The sequence below is a fragment of the Haliotis rufescens genome, unplaced genomic scaffold, assembly GCF_023055435.1.
Source record: "Haliotis rufescens isolate VD_foot unplaced genomic scaffold, xgHalRufe1.0.p SCAF_15, whole genome shotgun sequence".
Taxonomy (NCBI): domain Eukaryota; kingdom Metazoa; phylum Mollusca; class Gastropoda; order Lepetellida; family Haliotidae; genus Haliotis; species Haliotis rufescens.
Genome location: NW_025963835.1, coordinates 34,016,810 through 34,036,380, shown reverse-complemented (window position 1 = coordinate 34,036,380; position 19,571 = coordinate 34,016,810). Strand labels below are relative to the sequence as shown.

Below are 19,571 nucleotides of genomic sequence, written 5' to 3'. Positions count from 1 at the left end.
CTGTGTGGTGTTATCAGCCCTCCTGTTGTAGGTTCACCTGTCCTACCTGTGTGGTGTAATCAGCCCTCCTGTTGTAGGTTCACCTGTCCTACCTGTGTGGTGTAATCAGCCCTCCTGTTGTAGGTTCACCTGTCTTACCTGTGTGGTGTAATCAGCCCTCCTGTTGTAGTCTCACCTGTCTCACCTGTGTGGTGTAATCAGCCCTCCTGTTGTAGTCTCACCTGTCTCACCTGTGTGGTGTAATCAGCCCTCCTGTTGTAGGTTCACCTGTCTTACCTGTGTGGTGTTATCAGCCCTCCTGTTGTAGGTTCACCTGTCTTACCTGTGTGGTGTAATCAGCCCTCCTGTTGTAGGTTCACCTGTATGATCTGGCGACAGCACGGCTCCTGACCTCCCTGCAGGGACACACATGGATGGTCACATGTCTCAACATGGCCAACAGCCCCGCCCACAACCTCATCACGGGCTGCGGAGACCGCAAGTGAGTGGAAACTCAGTTAGAGATGAGACAGCAACAAGCACTGCATAGAAACCGAATGTTAATAGCTAATGATGCTGTGTTTATCAGGCAAGGACAAATAACTGGTTTCATTTAGTGATCCACTTTCCCTTTAGATCTCAGGGGTGGTCAGGTAGCCTAGTGGTCAAAGCGTTCACTCGTGACGCTGAAGATCTGGCTTCGATTCCCATCATGGGTACAATGTGTGAAACCCATTTCTGGTGTCCCCAGCCGTGTTATTGCTGTAATATTTCTAAAAAGCAGCATAAAACCATACTCACTCTCTCACTCACTTTAGATCTCTATTCTAATTGGGGAAGAACTTGAGACAGATTCACTGCATCCAGCAATATTTATCAAAATTCTGTCAGGCATCTTTGGGTTTTGCTTCTGCAGGTTTTGAAATGAAATGCTGCATCAAAACTAAATGGTATCTGAACACCTCACCTCATACACCTTCCCTGTGGACATTCCAGGTGGAACGGGTGGTGATGTGGCCTAGTATTTAAAGCGTTCACACGTCCCGCCAAAAACCCACTTTTGTTTTCCCCTGTTGATATGAAGAGTGGACCCTTTTTCTGGTGTCCCTGGCCGTAGTATTGCTGGGATATTGCTAAAAGTGGTGTTTACCATAATCAGTCTAGGTGAAAACAGCTACCTCTCATCCCATGCTTGTCATAAGAGGCAAGCTGAGTAATCTGACTGGTTGCGTGTTGAGCACATTGTCACTGGTGTGTCTGGGCCAGACTTGATCATTCACTGGCTATTGTGATATAACAGGAATATTGCTGACTGCAGCGTTAAACAACATTCCCCCCTCTTTCACACATGATGTTGGTCTAAGTTGTTTAAGGTAGTTCCACTGAACTGTCTCCCCTACTTCAGAGTCCGCGTTTACGACACTCGACAGTCTACATGGCCAGCGATGACGCTACTGGGGCATTCTGGGAAAATAACGTGCGTTCAGATGGACGAGTGGAAGGTGGTGTCGGGGGACGAGGGCGGCTTTGTGAGGGTCTGGGACCAGAGGATGAGCAAGAAACTCTGGGAGTGGCACAACAGGTAGGTCGGTGTGACACAACAGGTGGGTCAGTGTGACACAACAGGTAGGTCAGTGTGACACAACAGGTAGGTCAGTGTGACGCAAAAGGTAGGTCAGTGTGACGCAACAGGTAGGTCAGTGTGACACAACAGGCAGGTCAGTGTGACACAACAGGTAGGTCAGTGTGACACAACAGGTAGGTCAGTGTGACAGTGACAACAGGTAGGACAGTGTGACACAGTAGGTGTTTCAGTGTGACACAGCAGCTAGGTCAGTTTGACACAAGTGGTGGGTCAGTGAGACAGTGACAACAGGTAGGTCAGTGTGACACAACAGGTAGGTCAGTGTGACACAGCAGCTAGGTCAGTTTGACACGAGGTGGGTCAGTGTGACACAACAGGTAGGTCAGTGTGACACAACACATAGGTGAGTGTGACACAACAGGTGGGTCAGTGTGACAACAGGTAGGTCAGTGTGACACAATAAGTAGGTCAGTGTGACAGTGACAACAGTTAGGACAGTGTGACACAGTAGGTAGGTCAGTGTGAAACAACTCGTAGGTCAGTGTGACACAGCAGGTGGGTCAGTGTGACACAACAAGTAGGTCAGTGTGACACAACAGGTGGGTCAGTGTGACACAACAAGTAGGTCAGTGTGACACAACAGGTGGGTCAGTGTGACGCAACAAGTAGGTCAGTGTGACACAACAGGTGGGTCAGTGTGACACAACAAGTAGGTCAGTGTGACAACAGGTAGGTCAGTGTGACACAACAAGTAGGTCAGTGTGACACAGCAGGTGGGTCAGTGTGACAACAGGTGGGTCAGTGTGACACAGCAGGTGGGTCAGTGTGACACAACAGGTAGGTCAGTGTGACACAACAAGTAGGTCAGTGTGACAACAGGTGGGTCAGTGTGACACAACAAGTAGGTCAGTGTGACACAGCAGCTAGGTCAGTTTGACACAAGAGGTGGGTCAGTGTGACAGTGACAACAGGTAGGTCAGTGTGACACAGCAGGTAGGTCAGTGTGACACAAAAAGTAGGTCAGTGTGATACAACATGTAGTTCAGTGTGACATTGACAACAGGTAGGTCAGTGTGACACAGCAGCTAGGTCAGTGTAACGCAATAGGTAGGTCAGTGTGACACAATAGCTAGGTAAGTGTGACACAGTAGGTAGGTCAGTGCTGTGGTCTTACACAGTGTGGATACATCAGATTAATATTTCACTTTGTGTTCTCATGCACTGTGATGAAGTGAATATTTATGTCTGTAACCATATCTCTAAAATTTGTCGGTATTCTTTCATGAAACTGTGACCACACAAAGGCCAGATTGTTATCTATATTTCATTAAGCTGCACTATATAGGGTTTCATAAGTTTAATGTGAAAGGTGAGCTTCAGTAACTATTGATAACTACAGTTGGTATTGTCACAGATTACAGAATAAGCCATGTACCAATTGTGTGACATACACAAACTTAAATCTTTACAAAAAGGACCGGGTATACAAATACAAGGGTCCAAATCCCAATTCCATGATATTGTTTTGATTACAAAATTACAGAAAAATGAAAACTTCCAGATTTCAGGATATTGCTTTAAAATTTATGTTGATTAGAACACCAGAGTTGAACACTAGTAGGTCTTGAAATACATGATATTTATTTAAGGTGTCTTGTGATTCATAATGCTGCACGCTGCTGTCACAAGTGTGTGTCTGTTCCAGGAACCCTGTCTCCTGTGTACACTTCAGTGAGGGCCACCTCATCGTGGGCAATGTGCCGTACGACAAGTTCCCTGTGGTGGACCACCTGGACAGAATTCCCCATCCGAGGTATGTAGTTCCCACGCTGCTTGGGAAGTCTGTTGTGTGTCATCTTCCCGAGGCAAGTGAGTTAATTGACTATAAAAGTCCAGTTTCCACCCTTGCCAAACTAGGCTGGTATTATGGAGTTAGATTTTGGCTGGACTAACGAGTCTATGCATAGTCCGATCAAAATGGCGCACCGAAATCGAAATCCGGTTTGTAAAGTGTCATGCAGATTTTGGTCGACTGCAGGATTTGCAAAGCATGTGCACCACTAGCTCGTTGTCAACAGATATTTTATAAATCTTTTCATGTTTTTAATCAAGGTGCTCACATGATTTGATGCACTTTTTGTCCCATTTTGTCACAATATAGATCTTGATTATCGATCAGATCGTCTTGACTGGGCGCCACCGTTTTGTTTGAAGCAAATGCAAGTGATACGAGAGGTGGAATCTGATTGGTCCATAGGAGAGGCATAGAAGGAACATAACTCGTAATACGATCGGGCCCAGGAATTCCAGCCTAGTTCAGCAAGGGTGGAAACCGGACTTTTAAAGTCAGTTAACTCTCTTGCCTCTGGAAGATGGTTGTGTGTAGGCTTTGAACTATTATATATCTGTGGGTATTCCAGGGAAGAAAGTAGTTCCCCAGCAACGTCTGCTTGGCGTATGAGGCAAGTAATGCTTCAGGTGGTCAAATCGGTGACGTGGTAGATTACAAGTCAGTTGCATCGATTGCTCTGGTCCAGACTTGTTTATGTTCAGACCACAATCATGCAGCAGGAGTATTGCTGAGTGCAGCTTTCAGCAAGAAACAAACATTTAAACTATTAAACATCTGACAGAGCGTCCTTTGAAAATATGGACCAAATCCCAATGACCTGAACCTAAACTTTATACCATTTGTATCAATGAAATGGAGATGAATTCTGTTTACTCCACCATCGTTTTCTGCCTCTGAAATGTGTGGGACCTAACCAAGTCTACTTCCACAGTTAGCAAGTAATTCTTATTTAATACTAAGCAGTATTTTGTTGTCCCTTTTTGTTTGCATTTTGTCACTATTGCAGTAAAACTAAGACCAATCTAAACCTTGTCATAGTGTTTAGATTCGTTTGACACATGACAGAAAATAAAGGAGACTGTTTGACATGGACGTGGTGTTACCAGACAGGAACCTATGAGGACAGTTTGACACTGACTTGGTGTGTCCAGACTGGAACCTGTGAGGACAGTTTGACACAGACTTGGTGTTCCCAGACAGGAACCTATGAGGACAGTTTGACACAGACTTGGTGTAACAAGACAGGAACCTATGAGGACAGTTTGACACAGACTTGATGTTACAAGACAGGAACCTATGAGGACAGTTTGACACAGACTTGGTGTTACCAGACAGGAACCTATGAGGACAATTTGACACTGACTTGGTGTGTCCAGACTGGAACCTGTGAGGACAGTTTGACACAGACTTGGTGTTACAAGACAGGAACCTATGAGGACAGTTTGACACAGACTTGGTGTAACAAGACAGGAACCTATGAGGACAGTTTGACACTGACTTGGTGTTACCAGACAGGAACCTGTGAGGACTGTTTGACACTGACTTGGTGTTACCAGACAGGAACCTATGAGGACAGTTTGACACTGACATGGTGTGTCCAGACAGGAACCTTTCAGGACTGTTTGACACACACTTGGTGTTACCAGACAGGAACCTATGAGGACAGTTTGACACTGACTTGGTGTGTCCAGACAGGAACCTTTGAGGACAGTTTGACACACACTTGGTGTTACCAGACAGGAACCTATGAGGACTGTTTTACACTGACTTGGAGTGCCCAGACAGGAACCTGTGAGGACTGTTTGACACTGACTTGGTGTTACCAGTCAGGAACCTGTGAGGACAGTTTGACACTGACTTGGTGTTACCAGACAGGAACCTGTGAGGACTGTTTGACACTGACTTGGTGTTACCAGACAGGAACCTGTGAGGACTGTTTGACACTGACTTGGTGTTACCAGACAGGAACCTGTCAGGACAGTTTGACACTGACTTGGTGTTACCAGACAGGAACCTGTGAGGACTACATGACACTGACTTGGTGTGTCCAGACAGGAACCTGTGAGGACAGTTTGACACTGACTTGGTGTTACCAGACAGGAACCTGTGAGGACAGTTTGACACTGACTCGGTGTGTCCAGACAGGAACCTTTGAGGACAGTTTGACACACACTTGGTGTTACCAGACAGGAACCTATGAGGACAGTTTGACACTGACTTGGTGTTACCAGACAGGAACCTGTGAGGACTGTTTGACACTGACTTGGTCTTACCAGATAGGAACCTGTGAGGACTACATGACACTGACTTGGTGTGTCCAGACAGGAACCTGTGAGGACAGTTTGACACTGACTTGGTGTTACCAGACAGGAACCTGTGAGGACAGTTTGACACTGACTTGGTGTTACCAGACAGGAACCTGTGAGGACTGTTTGACACTGACTTGGTGTTACCAGATAGGAACCTGTGAGGACTACATGACACTGACTTGGTGTTACCAGACAGGAACCTGTGAGGACTGTTTGACACAGACTTGGTGTTACCAGACAGGAACCTGTGAGGACTGTTTGACACTGACTTGGTGTTACCAGTCAGGAACCTGTGAGGACAGTTTGACACTGACTTGGTGTTACCAGATAGGGACCTGTGAGGACAGTTTGACACTGACGTGGTGTTTCTAGACAGGAACCTGTGAGGACTGTTTGACACTGACTTGGTGTTACCAGACAGGAACCTGTGAGGACAGTTTGACACTGACTTGGTGTTCCCAGACAGGAACCTGTGAGGACTGTTTGACACTGACTTGGTGTTACCAGGCAGGAACCTGTGAGGACTGTTTGACACTGACTTGGTGTTACCAGATAGGAACCTGTGAGGACTACATGACACTGACTTGGTGTGTCCAGACAGGAACCTGTGAGGACAGTTTGACACTGACTTGGTGTTACCAGACAGGAACCTGTGAGGACAGTTTGACACTGACTTGGTGTTACCAGACAGGAACCTGTGAGGACTGTTTGACACTGACTTGGTGTTACCAGATAGGAACCTGTGAGGACTACATGACACTGACTTGGTGTGTCCAGACAGGAACCTGTGAGGACAGTTTGACACTGACTTGGTGTTTCTAGACTGGAACCTATGAGGACTGTTTGACACAGACTTGGTGTGTCCAGACAGGAACCTGTGAGGACTGTTTGACACTGACTGTTACCAGACAGGAACCTATGAGGACAGTTTGACACTGACTTGGTGTTACCAGACAGGAACCTGTGAGGACTGTTTGACACTGACCTGGTGTTACCAGACAGGAACATGTGAGGACTGTTTGACACTGACTTGGTGTTACCAGACAGGAACCTGTGAGGACTGTTTGACACTGACCTGGTGTTACCAGACAGGAACCTGTGAGGACTGTTTGACACTGACTTGGTGTTACCAGACAGGAACCTGTGAGAACTGTTTGACACTGACCTGGTGTTACCAGACAGGAACCTGTGAGGACTGTTTGACACAGACTTGGTGTGTCCAGACTGGAACCTGTGAGGACAGTTTGACACAGACTTGGTGTTACAAGACAGGAACCTATGAGGACAGTTTGACACAGGCTTGGTGTTACCAGACAGGAACCTATGAGGACTGCTTGACACTGACTTGGTGTTACCAGACAGGAACTTGTGAGGACAATTTGACACTGACTTGATGTGTCCAGACAGGAACCTGTGAGGACTGTTTGACACTGACTTGGTGTGTCCAGACAGGAACCTGTGAGGACTGTTTGACACAGACTTGGTGTTACAAGACAGGAACCTGTCAGGACAGTTTGACACTGACTTGGTGTGTCCAGACAGGAACCTGTGAGGACTGTTTGACACTAACTTGGTGTTACCAGACAGGAACCTATGAGGACAGTTTGACACTGACTTGGTGTGTCCAGACAGGAACCTTTGAGGACAGTTTGACACACACTTGGTGTTACCAGACAGGAACCTATGAGGACAGTTTGACACTGACTTGGTGTGTCCAGACAGGAACCTTTGAGGACAGTTTGACACACACTTGGTGTTACCAGACAGGAACCTGTGAGGACAGTTTGACACTGACTTGGTGTTACCAGTCAGGAACCTGTGAGGACAGTTTGACACTGACTTGGTGTTACCAGACAGGAACCTGTGAGGACTGTTTGACACTGACTTGGTGTTACCAGACAGGAACCTGTGAGGACTGTTTGACACTGACTTGGTGTTACCAGACAGGAACCTGTCAGGACAGTTTGACACTGACTTGGTGTTACCAGTCAGGAACCTGTGAGGACAGTTTGACACTGACTTGGTGTTACCAGACAGGAACCTGTGAGGACTGTTTGACACTGACTTGGTGTTACCAGACAGGAACCTGTGAGGACTGTTTGACACTGACTTGGTGTTACCAGACAGGAACCTGTCAGGACAGTTTGACACTGACTTGGTGTTACCAGACAGGAACCTGTGAGGACAGTTTGACACTGACTTGGTGTTACCAGACAGGAACCTGTGAGGACAGTTTGACACTGACTCGGTGTGTCCAGACAGGAACCTTTGAGGACAGTTTGACACACACTAGGTTTTACCAGACAGGAACCTATGAGGACAGTTTGACACTGACTTGGTGTTACCAGACAGGAACCTGTGAGGACTGTTTGACACTGACTTGGTGTTACCAGATAGGAACCTGTGAGGACTACATGACACTGACTTGGTGTGTCCAGACAGGAACCTGTGAGGACAGTTTGACACTGACTTGGTGTTTCTAGACTGGAACCTATGAGGACTGTTTGACACAGACTTGGTGTGTCCAGACAGGAACCTGTGAGGACTGTTTGACACTGACTGTTACCAGACAGGAACCTATGAGGACAGTTTGACACTGACTTGGTGTTACCAGACAGGAACCTGTGAGGACTGTTTGACACTGACCTGGTGTTACCAGACAGGAACATGTGAGGACTGTTTGACACTGACTTGGTGTTACCAGACAGGAACCTGTGAGGACTGTTTGACACTGACCTGGTGTTACCAGACAGGAACCTGTGAGGACTGTTTGACACTGACTTGGTGTTACCAGACAGGAACCTGTGAGAACTGTTTGACACTGACCTGGTGTTACCAGACAGGAACCTGTGAGGACTGTTTGACACAGACTTGGTGTGTCCAGACTGGAACCTGTGAGGACAGTTTGACACAGACTTGGTGTTACAAGACAGGAACCTATGAGGACAGTTTGACACAGGCTTGGTGTTACCAGACAGGAACCTATGAGGACTGCTTGACACTGACTTGGTGTTACCAGACAGGAACTTGTGAGGACAATTTGACACTGACTTGATGTGTCCAGACAGGAACCTATGAGGACTGTTTGACACTGACTTGGTGTGTCCAGACAGGAACCTGTGAGGACTGTTTGACACAGACTTGGTGTTACAAGACAGGAACCTGTCAGGACAGTTTGACACTGACTTGGTGTGTCCAGACAGGAACCTGTGAGGACTGTTTGACACTAACTTGGTGTTACCAGACAGGAACCTATGAGGACAGTTTGACACTGACTTGGTGTGTCCAGACAGGAACCTTTGAGGACAGTTTGACACACACTTGGTGTTACCAGACAGGAACCTATGAGGACAGTTTGACACTGACTTGGTGTGTCCAGACAGGAACCTTTGAGGACAGTTTGACACACACTTGGTGTTACCAGACAGGAACCTGTGAGGACAGTTTGACACTGACTTGGTGTTACCAGTCAGGAACCTGTGAGGACAGTTTGACACTGACTTGGTGTTACCAGACAGGAACCTGTGAGGACTGTTTGACACTGACTTGGTGTTACCAGACAGGAACCTGTGAGGACTGTTTGACACTGACTTGGTGTTACCAGACAGGAACCTGTCAGGACAGTTTGACACTGACTTGGTGTTACCAGATAGGGACCTGTGAGGACAGTTTGACACTGACTTGGTGTTACCAGACAGGAACCTGTGAGGACTGTTTGACACTGACTTGGTGTTACCAGACAGGAACCTGTGAGGACTGTTTGACACTGACTTGGTGTTACCAGACAGGAACCTGTCAGGACAGTTTGACACTGACTTGGTGTTACCAGACAGGAACCTGTGAGGACAGTTTGACACTGACTTGGTGTTACCAGACAGGAACCTGTGAGGACAGTTTGACACTGACTCGGTGTGTCCAGACAGGAACCTTTGAGGACAGTTTGACACACACTAGGTTTTACCAGACAGGAACCTATGAGGACAGTTTGACACTGACTTGGTGTTACCAGACAGGAACCTGTGAGGACTGTTTGACACTGACTTGGTGTTACCAGATAGGAACCTGTGAGGACTACATGACACTGACTTGGTGTGTCCAGACAGGAACCTGTGAGGACAGTTTGACACTGACTTGGTGTTACCAGACAGGAACCTGTGAGGACAGTTTGACACTGACTTGGTGTTACCAGACAGGAACCTGTGAGGACTGTTTGACACTGACTTGGTGTTACCAGATAGGAACCTGTGAGGACTACATGACACTGACTTGGTGTTACCAGACAGGAACCTGTGAGGACTGTTTGACACAGACTTGGTGTTACCAGACAGGAACCTGTGAGGACTGTTTGACACTGACTTGGTGTTACCAGACAGGAACCTATGAGGACAGTTTCACACTGACCTGGTGTTACCAGACAGGAACCTGTGAGGACTGTTTGACACTGACTTGGTGTTACCAGACAGGAACCTATGAGGACAGTTTGACACTGACTTGGTGTTACCAGACAGGAACCTGTGAGGACTGTTTGACACTGACTTGGTGTTACCAGACAGGAACCTGTGAGGACAGTTTGACACTGACTTGGTGTTACCAGACAGGAACCTGTGAGGACTGTTTGACACTGACCTGGTGTTACCAGACAGGAACCTGTGAGGACTGTTTGACACTGACTTGGTGTTACCAGACAGGAACCTGTGAGAACTGTTTGACACTGACCTGGTGTTACCAGACAGGAACCTGTGAGGACTGTTTGACACAGACTTGGTGTGTCCAGACTGGAACCTGTGAGGACAGTTTGACACAGACTTGGTGTTACAAGACAGGAACCTATGAGGACAGTTTGACACAGGCTTGGTGTTACCAGACAGGAACCTATGAGGACTGCTTGACACTGACTTGGTGTTACCAGACAGGAACTTGTGAGGACAATTTGACACTGACTTGATGTGTCCAGACAGGAACCTATGAGGACTGTTTGACACTGACTTGGTGTGTCCAGACAGGAACCTGTGAGGACTGTTTGACACAGACTTGGTGTTACAAGACAGGAACCTGTCAGGACAGTTTGACACTGACTTGGTGTGTCCAGACAGGAACCTGTGAGGACTGTTTGACACTAACTTGGTGTTACCAGACAGGAACCTATGAGGACAGTTTGACACTGACTTGGTGTGTCCAGACAGGAACCTTTGAGGACAGTTTGACACACACTTGGTGTTACCAGACAGGAACCTATGAGGACAGTTTGACACTGACTTGGTGTGTCCAGACAGGAACCTTTGAGGACAGTTTGACACACACTTGGTGTTACCAGACAGGAACCTGTGAGGACAGTTTGACACTGACTTGGTGTTACCAGTCAGGAACCTGTGAGGACAGTTTGACACTGACTTGGTGTTACCAGACAGGAACCTGTGAGGACTGTTTGACACTGACTTGGTGTTACCAGACAGGAACCTGTGAGGACTGTTTGACACTGACTTGGTGTTACCAGACAGGAACCTGTCAGGACAGTTTGACACTGACTTGGTGTTACCAGATAGGGACCTGTGAGGACAGTTTGACACTGACTTGGTGTTACCAGACAGGAACCTGTGAGGACTGTTTGACACTGACTTGGTGTTACCAGACAGGAACCTGTGAGGACTGTTTGACACTGACTTGGTGTTACCAGACAGGAACCTGTCAGGACAGTTTGACACTGACTTGGTGTTACCAGACAGGAACCTGTGAGGACAGTTTGACACTGACTTGGTGTTACCAGACAGGAACCTGTGAGGACAGTTTGACACTGACTCGGTGTGTCCAGACAGGAACCTTTGAGGACAGTTTGACACACACTAGGTTTTACCAGACAGGAACCTATGAGGACAGTTTGACACTGACTTGGTGTTACCAGACAGGAACCTGTGAGGACTGTTTGACACTGACTTGGTGTTACCAGATAGGAACCTGTGAGGACTACATGACACTGACTTGGTGTGTCCAGACAGGAACCTGTGAGGACAGTTTGACACTGACTTGGTGTTACCAGACAGGAACCTGTGAGGACAGTTTGACACTGACTTGGTGTTACCAGACAGGAACCTGTGAGGACTGTTTGACACTGACTTGGTGTTACCAGATAGGAACCTGTGAGGACTACATGACACTGACTTGGTGTTACCAGACAGGAACCTGTGAGGACTGTTTGACACAGACTTGGTGTTACCAGACAGGAACCTGTGAGGACTGTTTGACACTGACTTGGTGTTACCAGACAGGAACCTATGAGGACAGTTTCACACTGACCTGGTGTTACCAGACAGGAACCTGTGAGGACTGTTTGACACTGACTTGGTGTTACCAGACAGGAACCTATGAGGACAGTTTGACACTGACTTGGTGTTACCAGACAGGAACCTGTGAGGACTGTTTGACACTGACTTGGTGTTACCAGACAGGAACCTGTGAGGACAGTTTGACACTGACTTGGTGTTACCAGACAGGAACCTGTGAGGACTGTTTGACACTGACTTGGTGTTACCAGACAGGAACCTATGAGGACTGTTTGACACAGACTTCGTGTTACCAGACAGGAACCTGTGAGGACTGTTTGACACTGACTTGGTGTTACCAGACAGGAACCTATGAGGACAGTTTGACACTGACCTGGTGTTACCAGACAGGAACCTGTGAGGACTGTTTGACACTGACTTGGTGTTACCAGATAGGGACCTGTGAGGACAGTTTGACACTGACGTGGTGTTTCTAGACAGGAACCTGTGAGGACTGTTTGACACTGACTTGGTGTTACCAGACAGGAACCTGTGAGGACAGTTTGACACTGACTTGGTGTTCCCAGACAGGAACCTGTGAGGACTGTTTGACACTGACTTGGTGTTACCAGACAGGAACCTGTGAGGACAGTTTGACACTGACTTGGTGTTCCCAGACAGGAACCTGTGAGGACAGTTTGACACTGACTTGGTGTTACCAGACAGGAACCTGTGAGGACAGTTTGACACTGACTTGGTGTTACCAGACAGGAACCTGTGAGGACTGTTTGACACTGACTTGGTGTTACCAGATAGGAACCTGTGAGGACTACATGACACTGACTTGGTGTGTCCAGACAGGAACCTGTGAGGACAGTTTGACACTGACTTGGTGTTTCTAGACAGGAACCTATGAGGACTGTTTGACACAGACTTGGTGTGTCCAGACAGGAACCTGTGATGACTGTTTGACACTGACTGTTACCAGACAGGAACCTGTGAGGACAGTTTGACACTGACTTGGTGTTACCAGACAGGAACCTGTGAGGACTGTTTGACACTGACTTGGTGTTACCAGACAGGAACCTGTGAGGACAGTTTGACACTGACTTGGTGTTCCCAGACAGGAACCTGTGAGGACTGTTTGACACAGACTTCGTGTTACCAGACAGGAACCTGTGAGGACTGTTTGACACTGACTTGGTGTTACCAGACAGGAACCTGTGAGGACAGTTTGACACTGACTTGGTGTTCCCAGACAGGAACCTGTGAGGACAGTTTGACACTGACTTGGTGTTACCAGACAGGAACCTGTGAGGACAGTTTGACACTGACTTGGTGTTACCAGACAGGAACCTGTGAGGACTGTTTGACACTGACTTGGTGTTACCAGATAGGAACCTGTGAGGACTACATGACACTGACTTGGTGTGTCCAGACAGGAACCTGTGAGGACAGTTTGACACTGACTTGGTGTTTCTAGACAGGAACCTATGAGGACTGTTTGACACAGACTTGGTGTGTCCAGACAGGAACCTGTGATGACTGTTTGACACTGACTGTTACCAGACAGGAACCTGTGAGGACAGTTTGACACTGACTTGGTGTTACCAGACAGGAACCTGTGAGGACTGTTTGACACTGACTTGGTGTTACCAGACAGGAACCTGTGAGGACAGTTTGACACTGACTTGGTGTTCCCAGACAGGAACCTGTGAGGACTGTTTGACACAGACTTCGTGTTACCAGACAGGAACCTGTGAGGACTGTTTGACACTGACTTGGTGTTACCAGACAGGAACCTATGAGGACAGTTTGACACTGACCTGGTGTTACCAGACAGGAACCTGTGAGGACTGTTTGACACTGACTTGGTGTTACCAGATAGGGACCTGTGAGGACAGTTTGACACTGACGTGGTGTTTCTAGACAGGAACCTGTGAGGACTGTTTGACACTGACTTGGTGTTACCAGACAGGAACCTGTGAGGACAGTTTGACACTGACTTGGTGTTCCCAGACAGGAACCTGTGAGGACTGTTTGACACTGACTTGGTGTTACCAGACAGGAACCTGTGAGGACAGTTTGACACTGACTTGGTGTTCCCAGACAGGAACCTGTGAGGACAGTTTGACACTGACTTGGTGTTACCAGACAGGAACCTGTGAGGACAGTTTGACACTGACTTGGTGTTCCCAGACAGGAACCTGTGAGGACTGTTTGACACTGACTTGGTGTTACCAGATAGGAACCTGTGAGGACTACATGACACTGACTTGGTGTGTCCAGACAGGAACCTGTGAGGACAGTTTGACACTGACTTGGTGTTTCTAGACAGGAACCTATGAGGACTGTTTGACACAGACTTGGTGTGTCCAGACAGGAACCTGTGATGACTGTTTGACACTGACTGTTACCAGACAGGAACCTGTGAGGACAGTTTGACACTGACTTGGTGTTACCAGACAGGAACCTGTGAGGACTGTTTGACACTGACTTGGTGTTACCAGACAGGAACCTGTGAGGACAGTTTGACACTGACTTGGTGTTCCCAGACAGGAACCTGTGAGGACTGTTTGACACTGACTTGGTGTTACCAGACAGGAACCTGTGAGGACAGTTTGACACTGACTTGGTGTTACCAGACAGGAACCTGTGAGGACTGTTTGACACTGACTTGGTGTTACCAGACAGGAACCTGTGAGGACAGTTTGACACAGACTTGGTGTTACCAGACAGGAACCTGTGAGGACTACATGACACTGACTTGGTGTGTCCAGACAGGAACCTGTGAGGACAGTTTGACACTGACTTGGTGTTACCAGACAGGAACCTGTGAGGACAGTTTGACACTGACTCGGTGTGTCCAGACAGGAACCTTTGAGGACAGTTTGACACACACTTGGTGTTACCAGACAGGAACCTATGAGGACAGTTTGACACTGACTTGGTGTTACCAGACAGGAACCTGTGAGGACTGTTTGACACTGACTTGGTCTTACCAGATAGGAACCTGTGAGGACTACATGACACTGACTTGGTGTGTCCAGACAGGAACCTGTGAGGACAGTTTGACACTGACTTGGTGTTACCAGACAGGAACCTGTGAGGACAGTTTGACACTGACTTGGTGTTACCAGACAGGAACCTGTGAGGACTGTTTGACACTGACTTGGTGTTACCAGATAGGAACCTGTGAGGACTACATGACACTGACTTGGTGTTACCAGACAGGAACCTGTGAGGACAGTTTGACACTGACTTGGTGTTACCAGACAGGAACCTGTGAGGACTGTTTGACACAGACTTCGTGTTACCAGACAGGAACCTGTGAGGACTGTTTGACACTGACTTGGTGTTACCAGACAGGAACCTATGAGGACAGTTTGACACTGACCTGGTGTTACCAGACAGGAACCTGTGAGGACTGTTTGACACTGACTTGGTGTTACCAGATAGGGACCTGTGAGGACAGTTTGACACTGACGTGGTGTTTCTAGACAGGAACCTGTGAGGACTGTTTGACACTGACTTGGTGTTACCAGACAGGAACCTGTGAGGACAGTTTGACACTGACTTGGTGTTCCCAGACAGGAACCTGTGAGGACTGTTTGACACTGACTTGGTGTTACCAGACAGGAACCTGTGAGGACAGTTTGACACTGACTTGGTGTTCCCAGACAGGAACCTGTGAGGACAGTTTGACACTGACTTGGTGTTACCAGACAGGAACCTGTGAGGACAGTTTGACACTGACTTGGTGTTACCAGACAGGAACCTGTGAGGACTGTTTGACACTGACTTGGTGTTACCAGATAGGAACCTGTGAGGACTACATGACACTGACTTGGTGTGTCCAGACAGGAACCTGTGAGGACAGTTTGACACTGACTTGGTGTTCCCAGACAGGAACCTGTGAGGACTGTTTGACACTGGCTTGGTGTTACCAGACAGGAACCTGTGAGGACAGTTTGACACTGACTTGGTGTTCCCAGACAGGAACCTGTGAGGACAGTTTGACACTGACTTGGTGTTACCAGACAGGAACCTGTGAGGACAGTTTGACACTGACTTGGTGTTCCCAGACAGGAACCTGTGAGGACAGTTTGACACTGACTTGGTGTTACCAGACAGGAACCTGTGAGGACAGTTTGACACTGACTTGGTGTTACCAGACAGGAACCTGTGAGGACTGTTTGACACTGACTTGGTGTTACCAGATAGGAACCTGTGAGGACTACATGACACTGACTTGGTGTGTCCAGACAGGAACCTGTGAGGACAGTTTGACACTGACTTGGTGTTTCTAGACAGGAACCTATGAGGACTGTTTGACACAGACTTGGTGTGTCCAGACAGGAACCTGTCATGACTGTTTGACACTGAATGTTACCAGACAGGAACCTGTGAGGACAGTTTGACACTGACTTGGTGTTACCAGACAGGAACCTGTGAGGACTGTTTGACACTGACTTGGTGTTACCAGACAGGAACCTGTGAGGACAGTTTGACACTGACTTGGTGTTCCCAGACAGGAACCTGTGAGGACTGTTTGACACTGACTTGGTGTTACCAGACAGGAACCTGTGAGGACAGTTTGACACTGACTTGGTGTTACCAGACAGGAACCTGTGAGGACTGTTTGACACTGACTTGGTGTTACCAGACAGGAACCTGTCAGGACAGTTTGACACTGACTTGGTGTTACCAGACAGGAACCTGTGAGGACTACATGACACTGACTTGGTGTGTCCAGACAGGAACCTGTGAGGACAGTTTGACACTGACTTGGTGTTACCAGACAGGAACCTGTGAGGACAGTTTGACACTGACTCGGTGTGTCCAGACAGGAACCTTTGAGGACAGTTTGACACACACTTGGTGTTACCAGACAGGAACCTATGAGGACAGTTTGACACTGACTTGGTGTTACCAGACAGGAACCTGTGAGGACTGTTTGACACTGACTTGGTCTTACCAGATAGGAACCTGTGAGGACTACATGACACTGACTTGGTGTGTCCAGACAGGAACCTGTGAGGACAGTTTGACACTGACTTGGTGTTACCAGACAGGAACCTGTGAGGACAGTTTGACACTGACTTGGTGTTACCAGACAGGAACCTGTGAGGACTGTTTGACACTGACTTGGTGTTACCAGATAGGAACCTGTGAGGACTACATGACACTGACTTGGTGTTACCAGACAGGAACCTGTGAGGACAGTTTGACACTGACTTGGTGTTCCCAGACAGGAACCTGTGAGGACTGTTTGACACAGACTTCGTGTTACCAGACAGGAACCTGTGAGGACTGTTTGACACTGACTTGGTGTTACCAGACAGGAACCTATGAGGACAGTTTGACACTGACCTGGTGTTACCAGACAGGAACCTGTGAGGACTGTTTGACACTGACTTGGTGTTACCAGATAGGGACCTGTGAGGACAGTTTGACACTGACGTGGTGTTTCTAGACAGGAACCTGTGAGGACTGTTTGACACTGACTTGGTGTTACCAGACAGGAACCTGTGAGGACAGTTTGACACTGACTTGGTGTTCCCAGACAGGAACCTGTGAGGACTGTTTGACACTGACTTGGTGTTACCAGACAGGAACCTGTGAGGACAGTTTGACACTGACTTGGTGTTCCCAGACAGGAACCTGTGAGGACAGTTTGACACTGACTTGGTGTTACCAGACAGGAACCTGTGAGGACAGTTTGACACTGACTTGGTGTTACCAGACAGGAACCTGTGAGGACTGTTTGACACTGACTTGGTGTTACCAGATAGGAACCTGTGAGGACTACATGACACTGACTTGGTGTGTCCAGACAGGAACCTGTGAGGACAGTTTGACACTGACTTGGTGTTTCTAGACAGGAACCTATGAGGACTGTTTGACACAGACTTGGTGTGTCCAGACAGGAACCTGTGATGACTGTTTGACACTGACTGTTACCAGACAGGAACCTGTGAGGACAGTTTGACACTGACTTGGTGTTACCAGACAGGAACCTGTGAGGACTGTTTGACACTGACTTGGTGTTACCAGACAGGAACCTATGAGGACAGTTTGACACTGACTTGGTGTTCCCAGACAGGAACCTGTGAGGACTGTTTGACACTGACTTGGTGTTACCAGACAGGAACCTGTGAGGACAGTTTGACACTGACTTGGTGTTACCAGACAGGAACCTGTGAGGACTGTTTGACACTGACTTGGTGTTACCAGACAGGAACCTGTGAGGACAGTTTGACACAGACTTGGTGTTACCAGACAGGAACCTGTGAGGACTACATGACACTGACTTGGTGTGTCCAGACAGGAACCTGTGAGGACAGTTTGACACTGACTTGGTGTTACCAGACAGGAACCTGTGAGGACAGTTTGACACTGACTCGGTGTGTCCAGACAGGAACCTTTGAGGACAGTTTGACACACACTTGGTGTTACCAGACAGGAACCTATGAGGACAGTTTGACACTGACTTGGTGTTACCAGACAGGAACCTGTGAGGACTGTTTGACACTGACTTGGTGTTACCAGATAGGAACCTGTGAGGACTACATGACACTGACTTGGTGTGTCCAGACAGGAACCTGTGAGGACAGTTTGACACTGACTTGGTGTTACCAGACAGGAACCTGTGAGGACAGTTTGACACTGACTTGGTGTTACCAGACAGGAACCTGTGAGGACTGTTTGACACTGACTTGGTGTTACCAGATAGGAACCTGTGAGGACTACATGACACTGACTTGGTGTTACCAGACAGGAACCTGTGAGGACAGTTAGACACTGACTTGGTGTTACCAGACAGGAACCTGTGAGGACTGTTTGACACAGACTTCGTGTTACCAGACAGGAACCTGTGAGGACTGTTTGACACTGACTTGGTGTTACCAGACAGGAACCTATGAGGACAGTTTGACACTGACCTGGTGTTACCAGACAGGAACCTGTGAGGACTGTTTGACACTGACTTGGTGTTACCAGATAGGGACCTGTGAGGACAGTTTGACACTGACGTGGTGTTTCTAGACAGGAACCTGTGAGGACTGTTTGACACTGACTTGGTGTTACCAGACAGGAACCTGTGAGGACAGTTTGACACTGACTTGGTGTTCCCAGACAGGAACCTGTGAGGACTGTTTGACACTGACTTGGTGTTACCAGACAGGAACCTGTGAGGACAGTTTGACACTGACTTGGTGTTCCCAGACAGGAACCTGTGAGGACAGTTTGACACTGACTTGGTGTTACCAGACAGGAACCTGTGAGGACAGTTTGACACTGACTTGGTGTTACCAGACAGGAACCTGTGAGGACTGTTTGACACTGACTTGGTGTTACCAGATAGGAACCTGTGAGGACTACATGACACTGACTTGGTGTGTCCAGACAGGAACCTGTGAGGACAGTTTGACACTGACTTGGTGTTTCTAGACAGGAACCTATGAGGACTGTTTGACACAGACATGGTGTGTCCAGACAGGAACCTGTCATGACTGTTTGACACTGACTGTTACCAGACAGGAACCTGTGAGGACAGTTTGACACTGACTTGGTGTTACCAGACAGGA

The 19,571-nt window shown here is 48.0% G+C and overlaps 1 protein-coding gene across 1 annotated transcript in view; it reads left to right on the top strand.

Annotated features, from left to right (window-relative positions):
- LOC124151869 (F-box/WD repeat-containing protein 8-like) overlaps positions 1 to 19,571 on the top strand; it is a 43,219-nt gene that overhangs the window by 11,994 nt on the left and 11,654 nt on the right. The window contains exons 8-10 of the mRNA XM_046524539.2: positions 354 to 481; positions 1,385 to 1,561; positions 3,270 to 3,377. Of these exons, the coding sequence (XP_046380495.2) occupies positions 354 to 481; positions 1,385 to 1,561; positions 3,270 to 3,377 (413 nt within the window). The remainder of the gene's footprint in view (positions 1 to 353; positions 482 to 1,384; positions 1,562 to 3,269; positions 3,378 to 19,571) is intronic.